This window comes from Mesocricetus auratus, unplaced genomic scaffold, assembly GCF_017639785.1.
Source record: "Mesocricetus auratus isolate SY011 unplaced genomic scaffold, BCM_Maur_2.0 Super-Scaffold_100048, whole genome shotgun sequence".
NCBI lineage: Eukaryota > Metazoa > Chordata > Mammalia > Rodentia > Cricetidae > Mesocricetus > Mesocricetus auratus.
The window spans coordinates 3,469,217-3,483,646 of record NW_024429225.1 but is presented as its reverse complement, the minus strand read 5'-3'; the positions used below and the strand labels follow the sequence as shown (position 1 = coordinate 3,483,646).

General features: G+C 45.6%; 2 protein-coding genes across 7 annotated transcripts in view; one reads left to right on the top strand and one right to left on the bottom strand.

The window, feature by feature from the left end:
- Atg14 (autophagy related 14) overlaps positions 1 to 14,430 on the bottom strand; it is a 74,676-nt gene that overhangs the window by 12,244 nt on the left and 48,002 nt on the right. The window lies entirely within an intron of this gene.
- Positions 1 to 14,430, top strand: part of Fbxo34 (F-box protein 34) — a 67,034-nt gene that overhangs the window by 47,341 nt on the left and 5,263 nt on the right. Inside the window, exon 2 of one of the 6 annotated variants that reach the window (XM_040735804.1) lies at positions 12,234 to 12,324. The exons of 3 other annotated variants lie outside the window; for them this stretch is intronic. Coding sequence is in view for 1 of the 3 variants with exons in the window: in XM_013124998.3 (XP_012980452.1) it covers positions 13,736 to 13,782 (47 nt within the window). In the remaining 2 variants the exon portion in view is untranslated. 2 more of the 6 variants (XM_013125001.3, XM_013124998.3) reach the window with 2 other exon arrangements.

Below are 14,430 nucleotides of genomic sequence, written 5' to 3'. Positions count from 1 at the left end.
GAGCACTGACTGCTATTCCAGAGGACCAGGGTTCAATTTCCAGCACCCGCATGGTGTCTCACAACTGTCTGTAACTCCAGTTCCAGAGGACCGGACACCCATGGCGAAACATCAGTGCACATAAAATGAAAATAAATAAATTTTTAAAATTGCCTAGCCAGGAGAGGTAGTTAATGACTGTAATCCCAGCAGTTGGGAGACTGAAACAGGAAGATTATGGATTCAAGACCAGTCTAGGATACATAGTAATGATAATAATCCTGTCTCAAAAAAGCAAGTGAGTCATAACTTTTACTGTTTTAAATGTATTTGAACGAGTGTTTTCCCCGGCATGTTTGTCTGTGCGCCCCATGCATGCCCCACTGGAGGAAGCCAAAAGAGGGAGTAGGATAGTAGCAAGCCATCCCGTAGTGCTGGGAATCAAACCTGGGTCCTTTGGAAGAGCAGCCAGTGCTCTGAACTACTGAGCCATCTCTCCAGCCCCCCAAGAGGTATTATAAATTTAATTAATAAGTTATACATTTGTGAAATAAGAGTATTAATTGTATCTAGTTAAGTGGTCAGTGCTCAATAAAAATGACTAAATCACTTTGATTTACAAAATGACGTCTTTTCTCTTTCCCCACATGAGTGAATGTAGGTAGTCATGGTTCTTGCTATAAGGAGGTATTTATAAGATAGTTTAGAATAGCACATTTTTATATTTATCTTACATTACATTTGGTAAGGATAGATATGGGTACTACGTAGGTGGTTTGTTTATAGTATATAGACTGGGGTATTGACAGACATACTGTTGAGGGCCAACCAGATGCTCATAAGAGTGCTTGCTACAACGCACGATGACCTGAAGTTGAGGCAGAGGTCCCACATGCTACCAGAGAACCGGAGAGTGGACTCCTGCAAATTGTCCTCTGACCACCACCTGTGCTGAGTGAGGCACACCGTCCCCTCTCCCCACGCACACGCACACATAACTTAAGGAAGGAAGGAAGGAAGGAAGGAAGGAAGGAAGGAAGGAAGGAAGGAAGGAAGGAAGGAAGGAAGGAAAAGAAAATCCTATGTGTATAAGAAGTCAATTGATTGAACCAGCCTGGGTGGTTTGTGCCTGTAATTCTGTCACTAAGAAGCTCTCGAGTTCAAGGCCAGCCTGGACTACAGTAATGAGACCTTTTCTCAAAACAGTATATCTTGAGCTTTCTTTAAAAGAAGAAAGAAAAAGTGGTTGCCAGTGACCATTGTCACCTTTACTTCAGTTCTTTTCATTACTTGAGTTCCTAGTGTCTCCTTGTCTATCTTTTAAATTGCTTCCTAATTTACTTCCTGGTCAGTTTTCAGTAATGGGTGTGGAGTGGAGAAAGCACTTAGGTTGGTGACCATTGTCTGAACCAGGAAGGAGGAAGCCAGGCACCTGTGGGACTCGGTGCATAGCTGCCTCACCCACCAAGCCCCTCTCCAAGTCACTTAGCCATCAGCCACATTGTGTGTACAGAATGAACACCTCAGGGCTGGTTTACTCAGGGTTCCCTGTGCTTCTGTGTATTTATTCTTTTTAAGCAGGGATATAGGAAAATTGAGCTCTGTGCAGAAATAGAAGAGTAAGTTCTACATGATGAAGCTTCTACAGTTACAGGACGGCCTTGATTCCTGAATCTGTTTTTACCTCCCAAATGCTAGCTAGCATTATGTGTTTGTTAATTCTTATTAACAGGAGCTCTTATTAAATATATCCTCTCTCACCTTTTTCCTGTTTTGAGTTGGAAGTTGTCTGAAGAATCAGGATTTTTAAAAAACTGTTCTACAGCTTGCCCCTAGTCCAGATTTTACTGTTCTGTATATCCCTCGAGTAGCTGACGTAATGCCTGTTCTCCCATGTATTCCTGTATATTGGTGGCTGGTTCTTCAGGGCTCACCAGATTGCAATTGGTAGGTTTTGTTTTTGAAAGTGTTTTGCTGTCTCACCAAGAGTTCTTGTAATGTTTTATTGTGTTTCAGTTGTGTAATGTTCAAGACCTAATACAGTGCAAGCTGTGAAATGGGCGTAGCTGCTTCTGCTGCTCCTTCTTTTAACCCTGCCCATGTGGAAATACACGGCTGACTTTAACTGTATCTTTATTGCTAATATCCTCTATAACACTGAGTAGCAGTGACAGGATTTGCTGTTATAATACGACTGGAGGGGGACCTTGGCGGATTCCATGGTGGGCGAAGGACAAACACACCAGGCAGACGGTTTAAGTGGGATGTTTTATTAGGGAAAAATGGAGGGAGAGGGGGTTGAAAAGAAAAAGCGATGGGAGAGAGGGGTGGAGGGAGGAGGAGAGGGAGGGAGACAGGAAAAGTCCTGTCTGGCCCTTCATAGGAACATTGAGAGAGTGGAAATGAGTGGAGTTTTCCTTTTAAGGGACCTTTGCACCCGAGTAGTGAGACCACATCACATAGAGATGGAGCAGCCGAGTAGTGAGACCACATCACATAGAGATGGAGCACTCTGCACCCGAGTAGTGAGACCACATCACATAGAGATGGAGCACTCTGCACCCGAGTAGTGAGACCACATCACATGGAGATGGAGCACTCTGCACCCGAGTAGTGAGGCCACATCACATAGAGATGGAGCACTCTGCACCCGAGTAGTGAGACCACATCACATAGAGATGGAGCACTCTGCACCCGAGTAGTGAGACCACATCACATAGAGATGGAGCACTCTGCACCCGAGTAGTGAGGCCACATCACATAGAGATGGAGCACTCTGCACCCGAGTAGTGAGACCACATCACATAGAGATGGAGCACTCTGCACCCGAGTAGTGAGACCACATCACATGGAGATGGAGCACTCTGCACCCGAGTAGTGAGGCCACATCACATGGAGATGGAGCACTCTGCACCCGAGTAGTGAGGCCACATCACATGGAGATGGAGCACTCTGCACCCGAGTAGTGAGGCCACATCACATGGAGATGGAGCACTCTGCACCCGAGTAGTGAGGCCACATCACATGGAGATGGAGCACTCTGCACCCGAGTAGTGAGGCCACATCACATGGAGATGGAGCACTCTGCACCCGAGTAGTGAGGCCACATCACATGGAGATGGAGCACTCTGCACCCGAGTAGTGAGGCCACATCACATGGAGATGGAGCACTCTGCACCCGAGTAGTGAGGCCACATCACATGGAGATGGAGCACTCTGCACCCGAGTAGTGAGGCCACATCACATGGAGATGGAGCACTCTGCACCCGAGTAGTGAGGCCACATCACATAGAGATGGAGCACTCTGCACCCGAGTAGTGAGGCCACATCACATGGTGATGGAGCACTCTGCACCCGAGTAGTGAGACCACATCACATGGAGATGGAGCACTCTGCACCCGAGTAGTGAGACCACATCACATGGAGATGGAGCACTCTGCACCCGAGTAGTGAGGCCACATCACATGGAGATGGAGCACTCTGCACCCGAGTAGTGAGGCCACATCACATGGAGATGGAGCACTCTGCACCCGAGTAGTGAGACCACATCACATGGAGATGGAGCACTCTGCACCCGAGTAGTGAGGCCACATCACATAGAGATGGAGCACTCTGCACCCGAGTAGTGAGACCACATCACATGGTGATGGAGCAGCCAAGTAGTGAGACCACATCACATAGAGATGGAGCACTCTGCACCCGAGTAGTGAGACCACATCACATAGAGATGGAGCACTCTGCACCCGAGTAGTGAGGCCACATCACATGGAGATGGAGCAGCCGAGTAGTGAGACCACATCACATAGAGATGGAGCACTCTGCACCCGAGTAGTGAGACCACATCACATAGAGATGGAGCAGCCGAGTAGTGAGACCACATCACATAGAGATGGAGCACTCTGCACCCGAGTAGTGAGACCACATCACATGGAGATGGAGCACTCTGCACCTGAGTAGTGAGGCCACATCACATGGTGATGGAGCACTCTGCACCTGAGTAGTGAGGCCACATCACATGGTGATGGAGCACTCTGCACCCAAGTAGTGAGACCACATCACATGGTGATGGAGCACTCTGCACCCGAGTAGTGAGACCACATCACATAGAGATGGAGCACTCTGCACCCGAGTAGTGAGGCCACATCACATGGTGATGGAGCACTCTGCACCCGAGTAGTGAGGCCACATCACATAGAGATGGAGCACTCTGCACCCGAGTAGTGAGGCCACATCACATGGTGATGGAGCACTCTGCACCCGAGTAGTGAGACCACATCACATGGTGATGGAGCAGCCGAGTAGTGAGGCCACATCACATGGTGATGGAGCAGCCGAGTAGTGAGGCCACATCACATAGAGATGGAGCAGCCAGGGTACTACCTGAGTGCATTTTGCCAGGTGACTGGGGCCAGGCCAGCATAACGCCTGAAGCCTAACATTTGGTGTTAAGATTTTCAGTGTAGTATATATTGAGTAGTTGGTAGCAGTCCAACTTCAAATTCCCTATAATTTGTCTAGTTAGGGTGCTGTCTTAGACTACTTAACGCTCATTTCTCAGCTTGTTAGGGTTTAGTTTGTGTTCAAATTAACATGTGCTTCTCTACTTGGACACTATATGTAGCTGTTTTAAGGCCTTACCTGCTTGCTCTTTCTTGTTTTCTTTTTCTACAGTGCTGGGGAGGTTGAACCTCGGGCTTTAAAATGCTTGCCAAGTGCTCTGTCATTGAGCTGTACATCCCCAGCTATACTTAAATTTTTAAAATGAATTCACATGCTTATTTTCGAAAATAAGATTTCTGGGCTTGATTCAGAATTTGAGTCTAAAATATGTCTGGACTAATACTAGTACAGGTAGCTTTGGCATTACTTATTGAAGGCATTGGTTTTACTGTTTGTTTGTTTTGTTTTGTTTTCTCAGGAGTGGGGAATTTTTCAAGACCTAGTCTTGCCTTGTACTTGTTTTATAGCCCTGACTGGCCTCAGACTCATGACAATCCTTCTTGCCTTGGTGTCTCATATGCTAGGATTACAAGTGTGTGTACCCCTCTCCCTTTTGTAGAAAGAAGGTTCAGAGAATACTGCTAGGTTTTCTACTTTACAAGGTTTTGCTTTGTAACTGCCCATTTTCCATTTGAAAATACTCAGGCATCTGGAGCTCATTTGGTATCTTCTAGAGCCTTTTGTTAATGTTTGTAACATGATGAATCTTTTCTACCATTTGAAAGAATATATCCTGAATCCTAAGACTTTTGTTAATGTTTGTAACATGATGAATCTTTTCTACCATTTGAAAGAATATATCCTGAATCCTAAGAATATGACCTGAATCCTACTCACTGATGAAGTATTTTGTTTAAAGCAAATAGCTGAACGTGGCAGCCCAGAAAGTAAAGGTTGCCAGCTCAGTGACGTCGACTGTTGTTTTCCTGCAGCTGCTCTCAAATAATCACTCAGAGGCTTAGTATTATTTATAAATGCTGGCCAATAGCTCAGGCTTATTACTGATTAGCTCTTGCATTTTAAGCTAACCCATATTCCTGGGTTACACTCTGCCTTATGGTGATACCTTTATCAGCATGGCACATTCATCTCCTGCCCCCTCTGTGTCTGACTGGCAATGACTCTGACTCTGCCCTCCTTCTTCCCATCATGCCTGTCTAGCTACTAGCCTGTCAGCTTTTTATTAACCAATGAGAGAAATACATATTCACAGTGTACAGGAGGATTATTCCACAGCACAGTGACATTTCTGCCATGGGACTAATTGTGGAGATTTTCTTCATCTGTTTGATACCTTTGCCTTTATGCAATCTTACTGCTTTTCTTCTTCCAGAACTGGCTTAACCTCAGTGCCATTTAAGGGTAATCCAAGTCTTTAAAATACTGTTGGTGGGGTTTGAGAAGATAAATTGAGACAAAAATGTAAAGTTTTTAAAGAACTTTTTTTTTTGCAATTTTATTTTTCTTTTATGGTATGGGTGTTTGGTAATATATTGTTTATGCTCTAATAAAGTCACTGAAGATCAGTGCAATGCAAAGCTAGCCACAGCCATAGAAGCTGAACAGTGGTGGCACAGACCTTTAATCCCAGGACTCAGGAGATAAGAGGCAGATGGATCTCTGTGAGTTCAGGGCCATTCAGGGCTACATGAGAGTGAATCAGTCTAAAAGAGAAACAGAGCTCACGCCTTTAATCCCAGCGCTAGAAAGGTATGTAAGATAGGAGCAAAGGGTCTCATGTGAGATGAGTTTCCAGTCACAAGGAAGACAGGATCTCCATTTCAGCCTTGGTAGAGGTAAGAGCTACTGGCTGGGCTGCTTTACTTCTCCAGTCTTAAGTGACTTTATTAGAGCATAAACAATGTTGCCACAGGTGTTTTTCCTGCCTTTATAGTCTGTGTACCACATGAATGCACTGTCTGTGGAGGCCAAAAGAGGGCATTGGATCCTCTGAAACTGGAGCTACAGATTGTTGTGAACCACTGTGTAGGTGCTGGGAATTTAACCTGCGTCCTCTGGAAGAACAGCCAGTGACTTACCCTGAGTCATCGTCCAGCTCCTAACATGCCTGCCTGCCTGCCAGCCAGCCAAGTGGTGCTAAAGGAGATGAAAGACACCTTTTGGAGATTGCTTCTCCCCTTCCACCATGTAGGTTCCAGGGATGGAACTCAGGCCTTGAGACTGAGCAGCAGGCACCTTCGCTACCGAGCCATTTTGTCAGTGCAGAATTTAAGTTTCTCAGCAATTTATCAGCATTTTAAAATTTTAAGTTAATTTTAGAAAATAATTGTGTAATGTTTCTAGTGAACAGAAGCCGGTTTTGTGTTGTGCTTCATTATGTTATTCTAATGCCTTGGGTCTAATACAAAGTCAGAGTAATCTGATTGAGCTACTCTGGACAGTACAGATGGATAGCACATTAGCACCCCTTTTTTTTTTTTTTTTTTTTTTTGGTTTTTCGAGACAGGGTTTCTCTGTATTGTTTTGGAGGCTGTCCTGGAACTCGCTCTGTAGACCAGGCTGGCCTCGAACTCACAGAGATCCGCCTGCCTCTGCCTCCCGAGTGCTGAGCACCCCTTTTCTATAAAGGCTACCGCCTATAAAATACATTATCAGATTCAACAATTTTGGAGCAAGGGTTTGGGGCAATAGTATTAAACTAGTCAAATATATCCACTACCCTGTGGAACTAACATGCACAGTTGCACAGGCAAAATGAGCCATTGAGTACCCATTTCTCCTTGGCAAAGCTGTCTGCATACATCTGGATTCCCTTTGAAGGAAAGTCAGAGCATGCTGTTGTGTAGAGAAGTACAAGGCAGCTTTAGCCTTCTACAGCATAGTACCTTGTTGGCTGTGAGTTTGGAATGCTGAAATGATAGCCTGTTAGTGACTTCTACCTATTACATATGTTCTCTCTTTATCCTGACCTCTGCAGCTAACATTATGCCAAATTGGCTGTTAAGATTGTATGTATATGTGTATACACACATGCATGTGAGCATATGCTTTTTGCGTGTGTGTATGCATGTGTGTAGAGAACCGAGGGATTATATATAGGTTTTGTTTCTTAGGAATGTTCGCCTTGTTTTAGGAGACAGGCTCTCTTACTGGCAGTGAACCCAGCAGCCCTCTGTTAATCCTCAGCTGGAATACAAGTGCATGTCACTGTGTTCAAGCTTTTTATATGGGCCCTGGGTGTCACTCAGCCCTTGAGCCTGTAAGGCAAGCACTTGACCAACAGAGCCATCTCTCCAACCCAGTTTAGCTTTTACAAAGGACTAATTTTCTTTTTTTCCTCTTACCCCTTAGTATTTAAAATTAGTTAGTGAATGGATGATTGCGCTGCCTCTCATGCTTTGGAAAATAGCTGAATGTGAGCATGTTCCTATGCCTTGTCGTTTTCAAGGCAACCTCTGTTTCAAGCACTTTGTTTGATTAAAAATGTTTTCTTCTTGATTGTGCGTGTACACATAAACACACATGTGAGGTCAGAGGACAAGTGATTCTCTTCTTCCACAGTGGGTTCCAGGCCTGCTTGTCTTTTAAGAGGCTTTTCATCTGGTAGTTCTGAGAGGGTCTCATGTACCATGCTGGCCTGGGACTTGCTGTGTAGCTGGACACTGTCCTGACCGTCTGACTCTGTGCCTTCACCCCCCAGCCGTGCCACCTCGTCCAGGTCTCTGCAGGGCTGGGGATCAAGTCCCGGGCTTCCTGAGTGCTGAACAGGCGCTGTGCCAGCAAGCCACAGCCCTGGCCCAACGCCTGCTTTCAGTTTTGATAAACAAGTGGTCTGTAAGTGAGAGCTCCATGACGTACTTCTGTGGACCCTGCTGAACTGAAGAGGGGTGGTTTGTGAAGATTGAAACACTGACAGATTTCAAAGATGGGCCATTTCCTCAGGAGTGGTCTGTTTTCTTTGGTCAGGATTTCAAAGGATTCGCTGACTGGAAAAAGTTTAGATCATTGTACTTGATATAAAAGAAATTGTAACTAACACGAATGATAACGTTTTTCCTTTCCGTATATATTTTCCAGTAAGTTAGAGGTTTGTTCACTATATTCTCACATGGATTATGCAGAGTTTCCTGTTTTCCTTTTTTTCCCCCTTCCGTCTCTCCCTGCTTCTCCTCTCTCTCCCCTGTCTCTTTCCATCACCAGGCTGGCCTCAAACTCACAGAGCTCTACCTGCCTCTGCACCTCCCCCATCGGGGGATTAAAGGCGTGTGATCTATTTGTTGCTTTTCTTTAATGTTAGGAGTTGTGACCCCTCGTTTGTCTGTTGCAGACGTAGCCCTCAGGAGTCAGAGTATGACTACACTGAAAAAGAGGGCCTCCAAGGAGGTAACGATGACTTAAAATGAGTGCTAAATCAGCGCAACTGTGTTTGCCTATTTCATTGTCTCATGGAGTTTACCATAAATTAGTTACGTTCGGAAAAAGCATTGTCTTCTTTATGGTGTAGAATTCATGTAATAATGAACTCTGAGTCAAGTGGGCACCGTTGTCTCTAAGTGCCATTGCCAGTTCTAAGATGGAGCTGTGAACACCCAAGCTCTTCAGAACAGCTTGCTTCCGAAGGTGAAGGCCATTCTCCGTGTGGGTTCGTTACCATCAATTAAGACGTAACAGTTTCCCCCTATTATGTGTTACTAACCATTCAACCACCCTGGGACAAATCAGCAATAGAGGCTTTGGTGAGTGTTCCTTTAAAACCATGTGTGAACGGGTAAGGCCAGGTGTCTATGGCCCAGGGTACATGGGTGGTAAGGGGATATTGAGTCCCTAAGTTCAAACCAGCCTGAGCTACATAGTGAGACTGTGCTCTTAAACTGAAAATGAAAAAAGAGCTGAAGTGTTCCCTGACAAAGCCAACACCTAGTCTTCTGGAGCTCGTTTTAAGAAGCTATTTTCCCACATACCAGACTTTTTTAGTGTTCTGTGGGAGTTGGATGCATGCTGTCAGTGCTTTGAGATGTGGGGTGCATCTTTTCTTGTGCCTGTGTCTGTATTCACACCCTCCTGATCGTGGCTCCTTCTTCAGTTAACAGCGGTGGAATGTCTTGTGCCTTCTTGAAAACTACTGGTCTGATAAGGCTTGTTTGTTTCAGTCTTCTGTCATGCATGTAAGAAAATGACCTCATTTCAGAGATAAAGGCTCTTTTGATAAATGCCCTCAGAACCCTGTGCAACTTTATTTGTACTGTAGATGAGCCTAGACATTTAGTTGTTACTTCCATATTTTGTTTGAGGTCTTGATGTAGTGTGCAGGCTGACCCTTAGCTCCAGAGCTAACATAGTCTTACCTCATGGTGCTGAGTACCTGGACTGCAGGTGTGTGCTAGCATGCCCAGCAGCCACCTGTGGTGGGCGTTTTAAATTTGGGTTTTGGTTTTGTTTTGTGTTACTATGTAGTTCAGGCCAGCCTCTCAATTTTTGATTCTCTTGCCTCAGTGTCCTAAGTGTTAAATTTACTGGTATGAGTCACCACATTGGGTTACCTATTTTTTTATAAAAAGAAAAATAATCTAAGAGGTTCTGTATGTTGTAAGACTTATTATTTTTACATTATGTGTGTGGATGTTTGCCTGAATATATGTATGTGTACATTTATACACGATAACTGTAGAGGCCAGAAGAGGGTGTTAGTGGCTCCTCTGGCATTGGAGTTAGAGAATCCAAGTCATCCTTTGTAAGGACTCCGAGTGCTCTTAACTACTGAGCCATCTCTCCATCCCTGAGCTTGCAGTTTTAGTCTTCATTTTATCATGACCTAGCTATGGGTCTCCAGAAGTCATGTCTTAGTTACTTTCTTGTTACAATAACAAAATACCTGACAAAAGCAGTAAATAAGGATTTGGTTAACAGTTGCAGAAGTTGCTATAGTTGCCGGTGGGAGTGGGTGGGGCGGGCAGGAGCAGGAGGCTGCTGTGACATTGCTTTCACAAGAAGCAGAGAGCAATGAATGCAGAAATGTCCTTTTCCTTTTCAGTCAACTGGGACCTCACATTTAGAGTAGATCTTCCACCTCACTTAGCCTGTTTAGAAGCTCCTCAGGGACATGCTCACAGTCCCATAGAGTTGACAATCAAGGTTAACTATCAATCATCCCCCCCCCCCCCCCCAAGCGTGCTGCTAGATCTGCTAACCGTCTGGTAATGACTGCTGAAGACGGTGCAGAACTCGTACTTGTTTTCTAGAAGCCTTTTTTGAGACAGGGTTTCTCTGTCCTGGAACTTGATCTGTAGTACAGGCTGGCCTCAAACTCAGAGATCCTCCTGCTTCTACCTCCCGAGTGCTGGCTAGGATTAAAGGCGTGTGCCACCACCACCCAAACAGGATCTTTAAAAAAATTCTAAGTCTCCTTTCTTATTCTCATCATCTGTTCCCTTTTAATTCCTTAGCGATCAGGTTTATCCCTCCCTCTGCATAGTTATTATTTGGCAGTAAATACCTGTAGTCCTAGCAAGGGCCTGGACTGCACACTGAGACCTACCTCCAAAGACCTAGCTAGAGCTGGTCACTTTGCTTGCCTACCGTATGCAAGGCTCTGGGTTTGACCCCAGCACTGCACATATGAAAACTTTACTTTGACTTTCTGATGGTTGGTGTTCACACACAAGTTTCTGGCTGCAGGTGGGGGAATATAAGTCTCACATCATAACCCAGGCTGGCATGGAACTTACGAGGGCCAGGCAGACCTTGAACTCACAGCCATCTTCACTTTCCTGAATGCTAGGATTACATACACATTTTTGAACACACATTTAATCTTTTACAGCTTAAACTTGTGATTTTATATTATCTTCAGATGAGTTTTCCCACTTTTTCCTTAAGATGTTTTTATGTGTAAGTATTTGCCTCATGTGTGTATGTGTACCATTACCATATGAATAACAAGCTCCTACAGAGGTCAGATGATGGCACTGGAAATTGGATGCCCTGGAGTTGGTTCACAGATGACTGTGAGCCACCATGTGAGCTGGAATCCAAACCCTCTGCAAGAGCAGCCGGTGCTCTTAAGCACTGAGCGCCTCTCCCTCCTCTTCCCAAACATCTGTGAGCTGGATAGAATTAGACGGTGTCTAACCAGAGTGCTGTGAGCTTTTGAAGACTAGATGTTGGCCATCACTGTGTGACGTGTCTGAGTCTGAGTCCTTGTTGTTAATCTCACCCCAGTCCTGCAAATCCAGTGGGATAGATACGCTCTCCCTTACTGTCAGCTCCCAAAAGCCGCTCTGATCCGCACTGTCTGCTTTCCTCACGGTGGGCCAGCAAGAGTCCGCCAGGGGCTGGCACTGTCCTCAGACATTGGTTCTTTCCTTTCTTCTAACCACAAGTCTTTTAATTAACTACTGAATATTTGTTTACTCGTCAGCATGTGCTCTGTGTTGTTACAGAATCTATCAGTGACTAGTCCCATTTTTGTTCGTTTTGGGTTTTTAAAGATAGTCTTGATAGGGTGCGAGCATCCATGTGTGCATCAAATCCCTCATCCTTCTCCCTCTGCTTCCAAGCTACCGTATTCCATCTATACACATTTTTTATGCAGAAACAGTATGCATGTTTCTCATGCAAAATCTTGGGAGACTTGTATTGATCGAGACAGCCTGTTTCAATCTCTTGTGGAATACTTCAGTGGCAGCTGTCCTCCCCTTTCTACTTGTCTACCTGACCTCTTGTCTGTGTTTTACAGCACTCACGCCACACATTTCTGAGAAACTGAACTTACCTCTCTACCTTCCTTTCTGCAGATCTGGCCAGCCATCCAGAGACGAACCATTCTTCATGCAGTTGCCGAAGCCGTACATTTGCGGACCCTTGATGCTTCCCCAGCCTCTAACTGTAAAGAACTGAGAATCTTGCTTGCTTACATGCCATCTCTGTACTGCTAGGACCCTTGCTCAGACTCTTGTTAGCTGCATTTCCCCACACATCTCCTTTTGAGCCTCTTAGGACTTTTTGTGTTTTCCTTCAAGGCTTTAGCTTAGAAGGTAAGGGCCTCTGAGACCCGTTTCCCCTGGAGTTCAGGGCTGGTAGCCTCGCCTCTAAAATGCCCACCCCTCTTCTCTTCCCCCATAGCCTCTAACAGCATCCATGACACCTATACAGCCTATCACATTCTCTTGTAATTGTTTAGTTTTTGTCACTTTGTAGCAGTGACTGTGTCTCATGGTTGTTGTGTAAGTGTCCAGTCCTGACTGGTTAGTAATGCTAAGTAGTTAGAGGGAAGTAGAAGAGTGGACAGTCATGTGAATGAGCGCCGACGCTGCTGGGTGTTATGGATCTTGTTGCTTTGAAACTGATTAGTGATGTGATCAGCTTTCATCTTTGTGGCCCCATTCTAACAGTTCTGTAAGTAAGAGGACAAGACAGGACTGGAAGCGCTACGTTGGCTGGGGTGGGCTCTGGCACTCTGATTCTCTCGTATGCAGCCACCAACAGCCAACAGAGACAAGACGGTGTTAAACCCAGCAGTTGTGCCAGGGAAAATGCCCCGAGGAGGGCATATTTTAATGACTTGGTGTAGGAACCGGGGAGAAGAAATCCAAGTGACTCAGTTTCTGGATTGCTAGTGTGGGTACCTGAGGCTGTCATCCACTAGTGTTGGGTTTTGAGGTCCTTACTGACGTGCAGGTGAGCAAGTCTACCAGGCTCTCGTTAGGAGTATACCACAGGAAATGGCGAGATGGAGATTCATCCATATGGGGGAACTAATTACTAAAAGAAATCGTGGTCTGTAAACAGGGTGAACCTTGAGGAGCTCAAAGCCAAAGCCCCACCAACACTTACTGTTGGCTGTCACCGAAGTCCCTTCCAACTTTAGCATAAGATTTAAAACAGAACCTGGGCCCAATCCTGGGGAAACTGATGAATGGGCCCCCCTGAGGGCCAAAGAAGCTGCTTGTAGGTGCTGTACAAGTTTGCATTTTATTTCATTACAAGAGAGGAGAGCTCAGTTATAGCAGACTTTGTTTAAAAACAGGGTCAGCATGGCGGAAGCTGCTCTCAGAATCGCTGTGTAGCTGAGGGCGCCCACAGCTGACACTGACTTCCCGCTGTCTCGGTCCTCATCCTTCTGTCTCTGTCTCTACATATGGCCGGGGACTGTAGGCATGTGCCATTGCGCCTAGCTAGTTAGCAAACTTTCACAATAGTTTTGAGACCTGGGGGTGTAGCTCAGTGACAGAGTGCTTGCCTAGCACAGATGCCTAGCCTGGACAAGGCCCTGCCTGAGTAATGAGGAAATGGCAGCATGGAAACCTGGCTGCAACTTCCCACTGTGCTTGTCTCTCGAGTGGGGTGAGTAGGCACAGTGCTGCCATCTGTTTAGATTTTGGTGTTTTTGTAGTAGATGTCCTGGTACCTGCGTTATATCCTTAATTCGCCAATTTCAACCAAAACTCAGATGTTTGTAGTTAAGTCTTACCAGAGCCTAGGTTTTGTCTCTGAACTGTGAGGTCCACCAGGGAAGGGGAAGTTCACAATCCTCCTCCCAGTCTCCACCCAGAAGCAACACTGAACATGGCGCGTCCTAGGCCTCCGTCCCCAGCACTCAGTTGGGTTTTGGCCATCTTTACTCCCTCACTTCCTTCTTTGGGACACCTCCAGTTTTTATCTATTCCCCGTTATTAGTAGAGTGAACTCTACAGGTTTTATGTAAACAAATGCCTTCCTTTATTATACTCATTTCTTCTCAGCTGTCTCTGTAAGTAATAGTGCCTGGCCTAGTTAGGGTTACTATTGCTGTGATGAAACACCATGACCAAAATCAAATTGAGGAGGAAAGGGTTTATTTGACTTGCACTTCCATATCACTGTTCATCACTGAAAGTCAGGACAGGAACTCGAGCAGAGCAGGAACCTGGAGGCAGGAGCTGATGCAGAGGCCATGGAGGGGCGCTGCTCACTGGCTTGCTCCCTATAGCTTGCTCAGCCTGTGTTCTTATA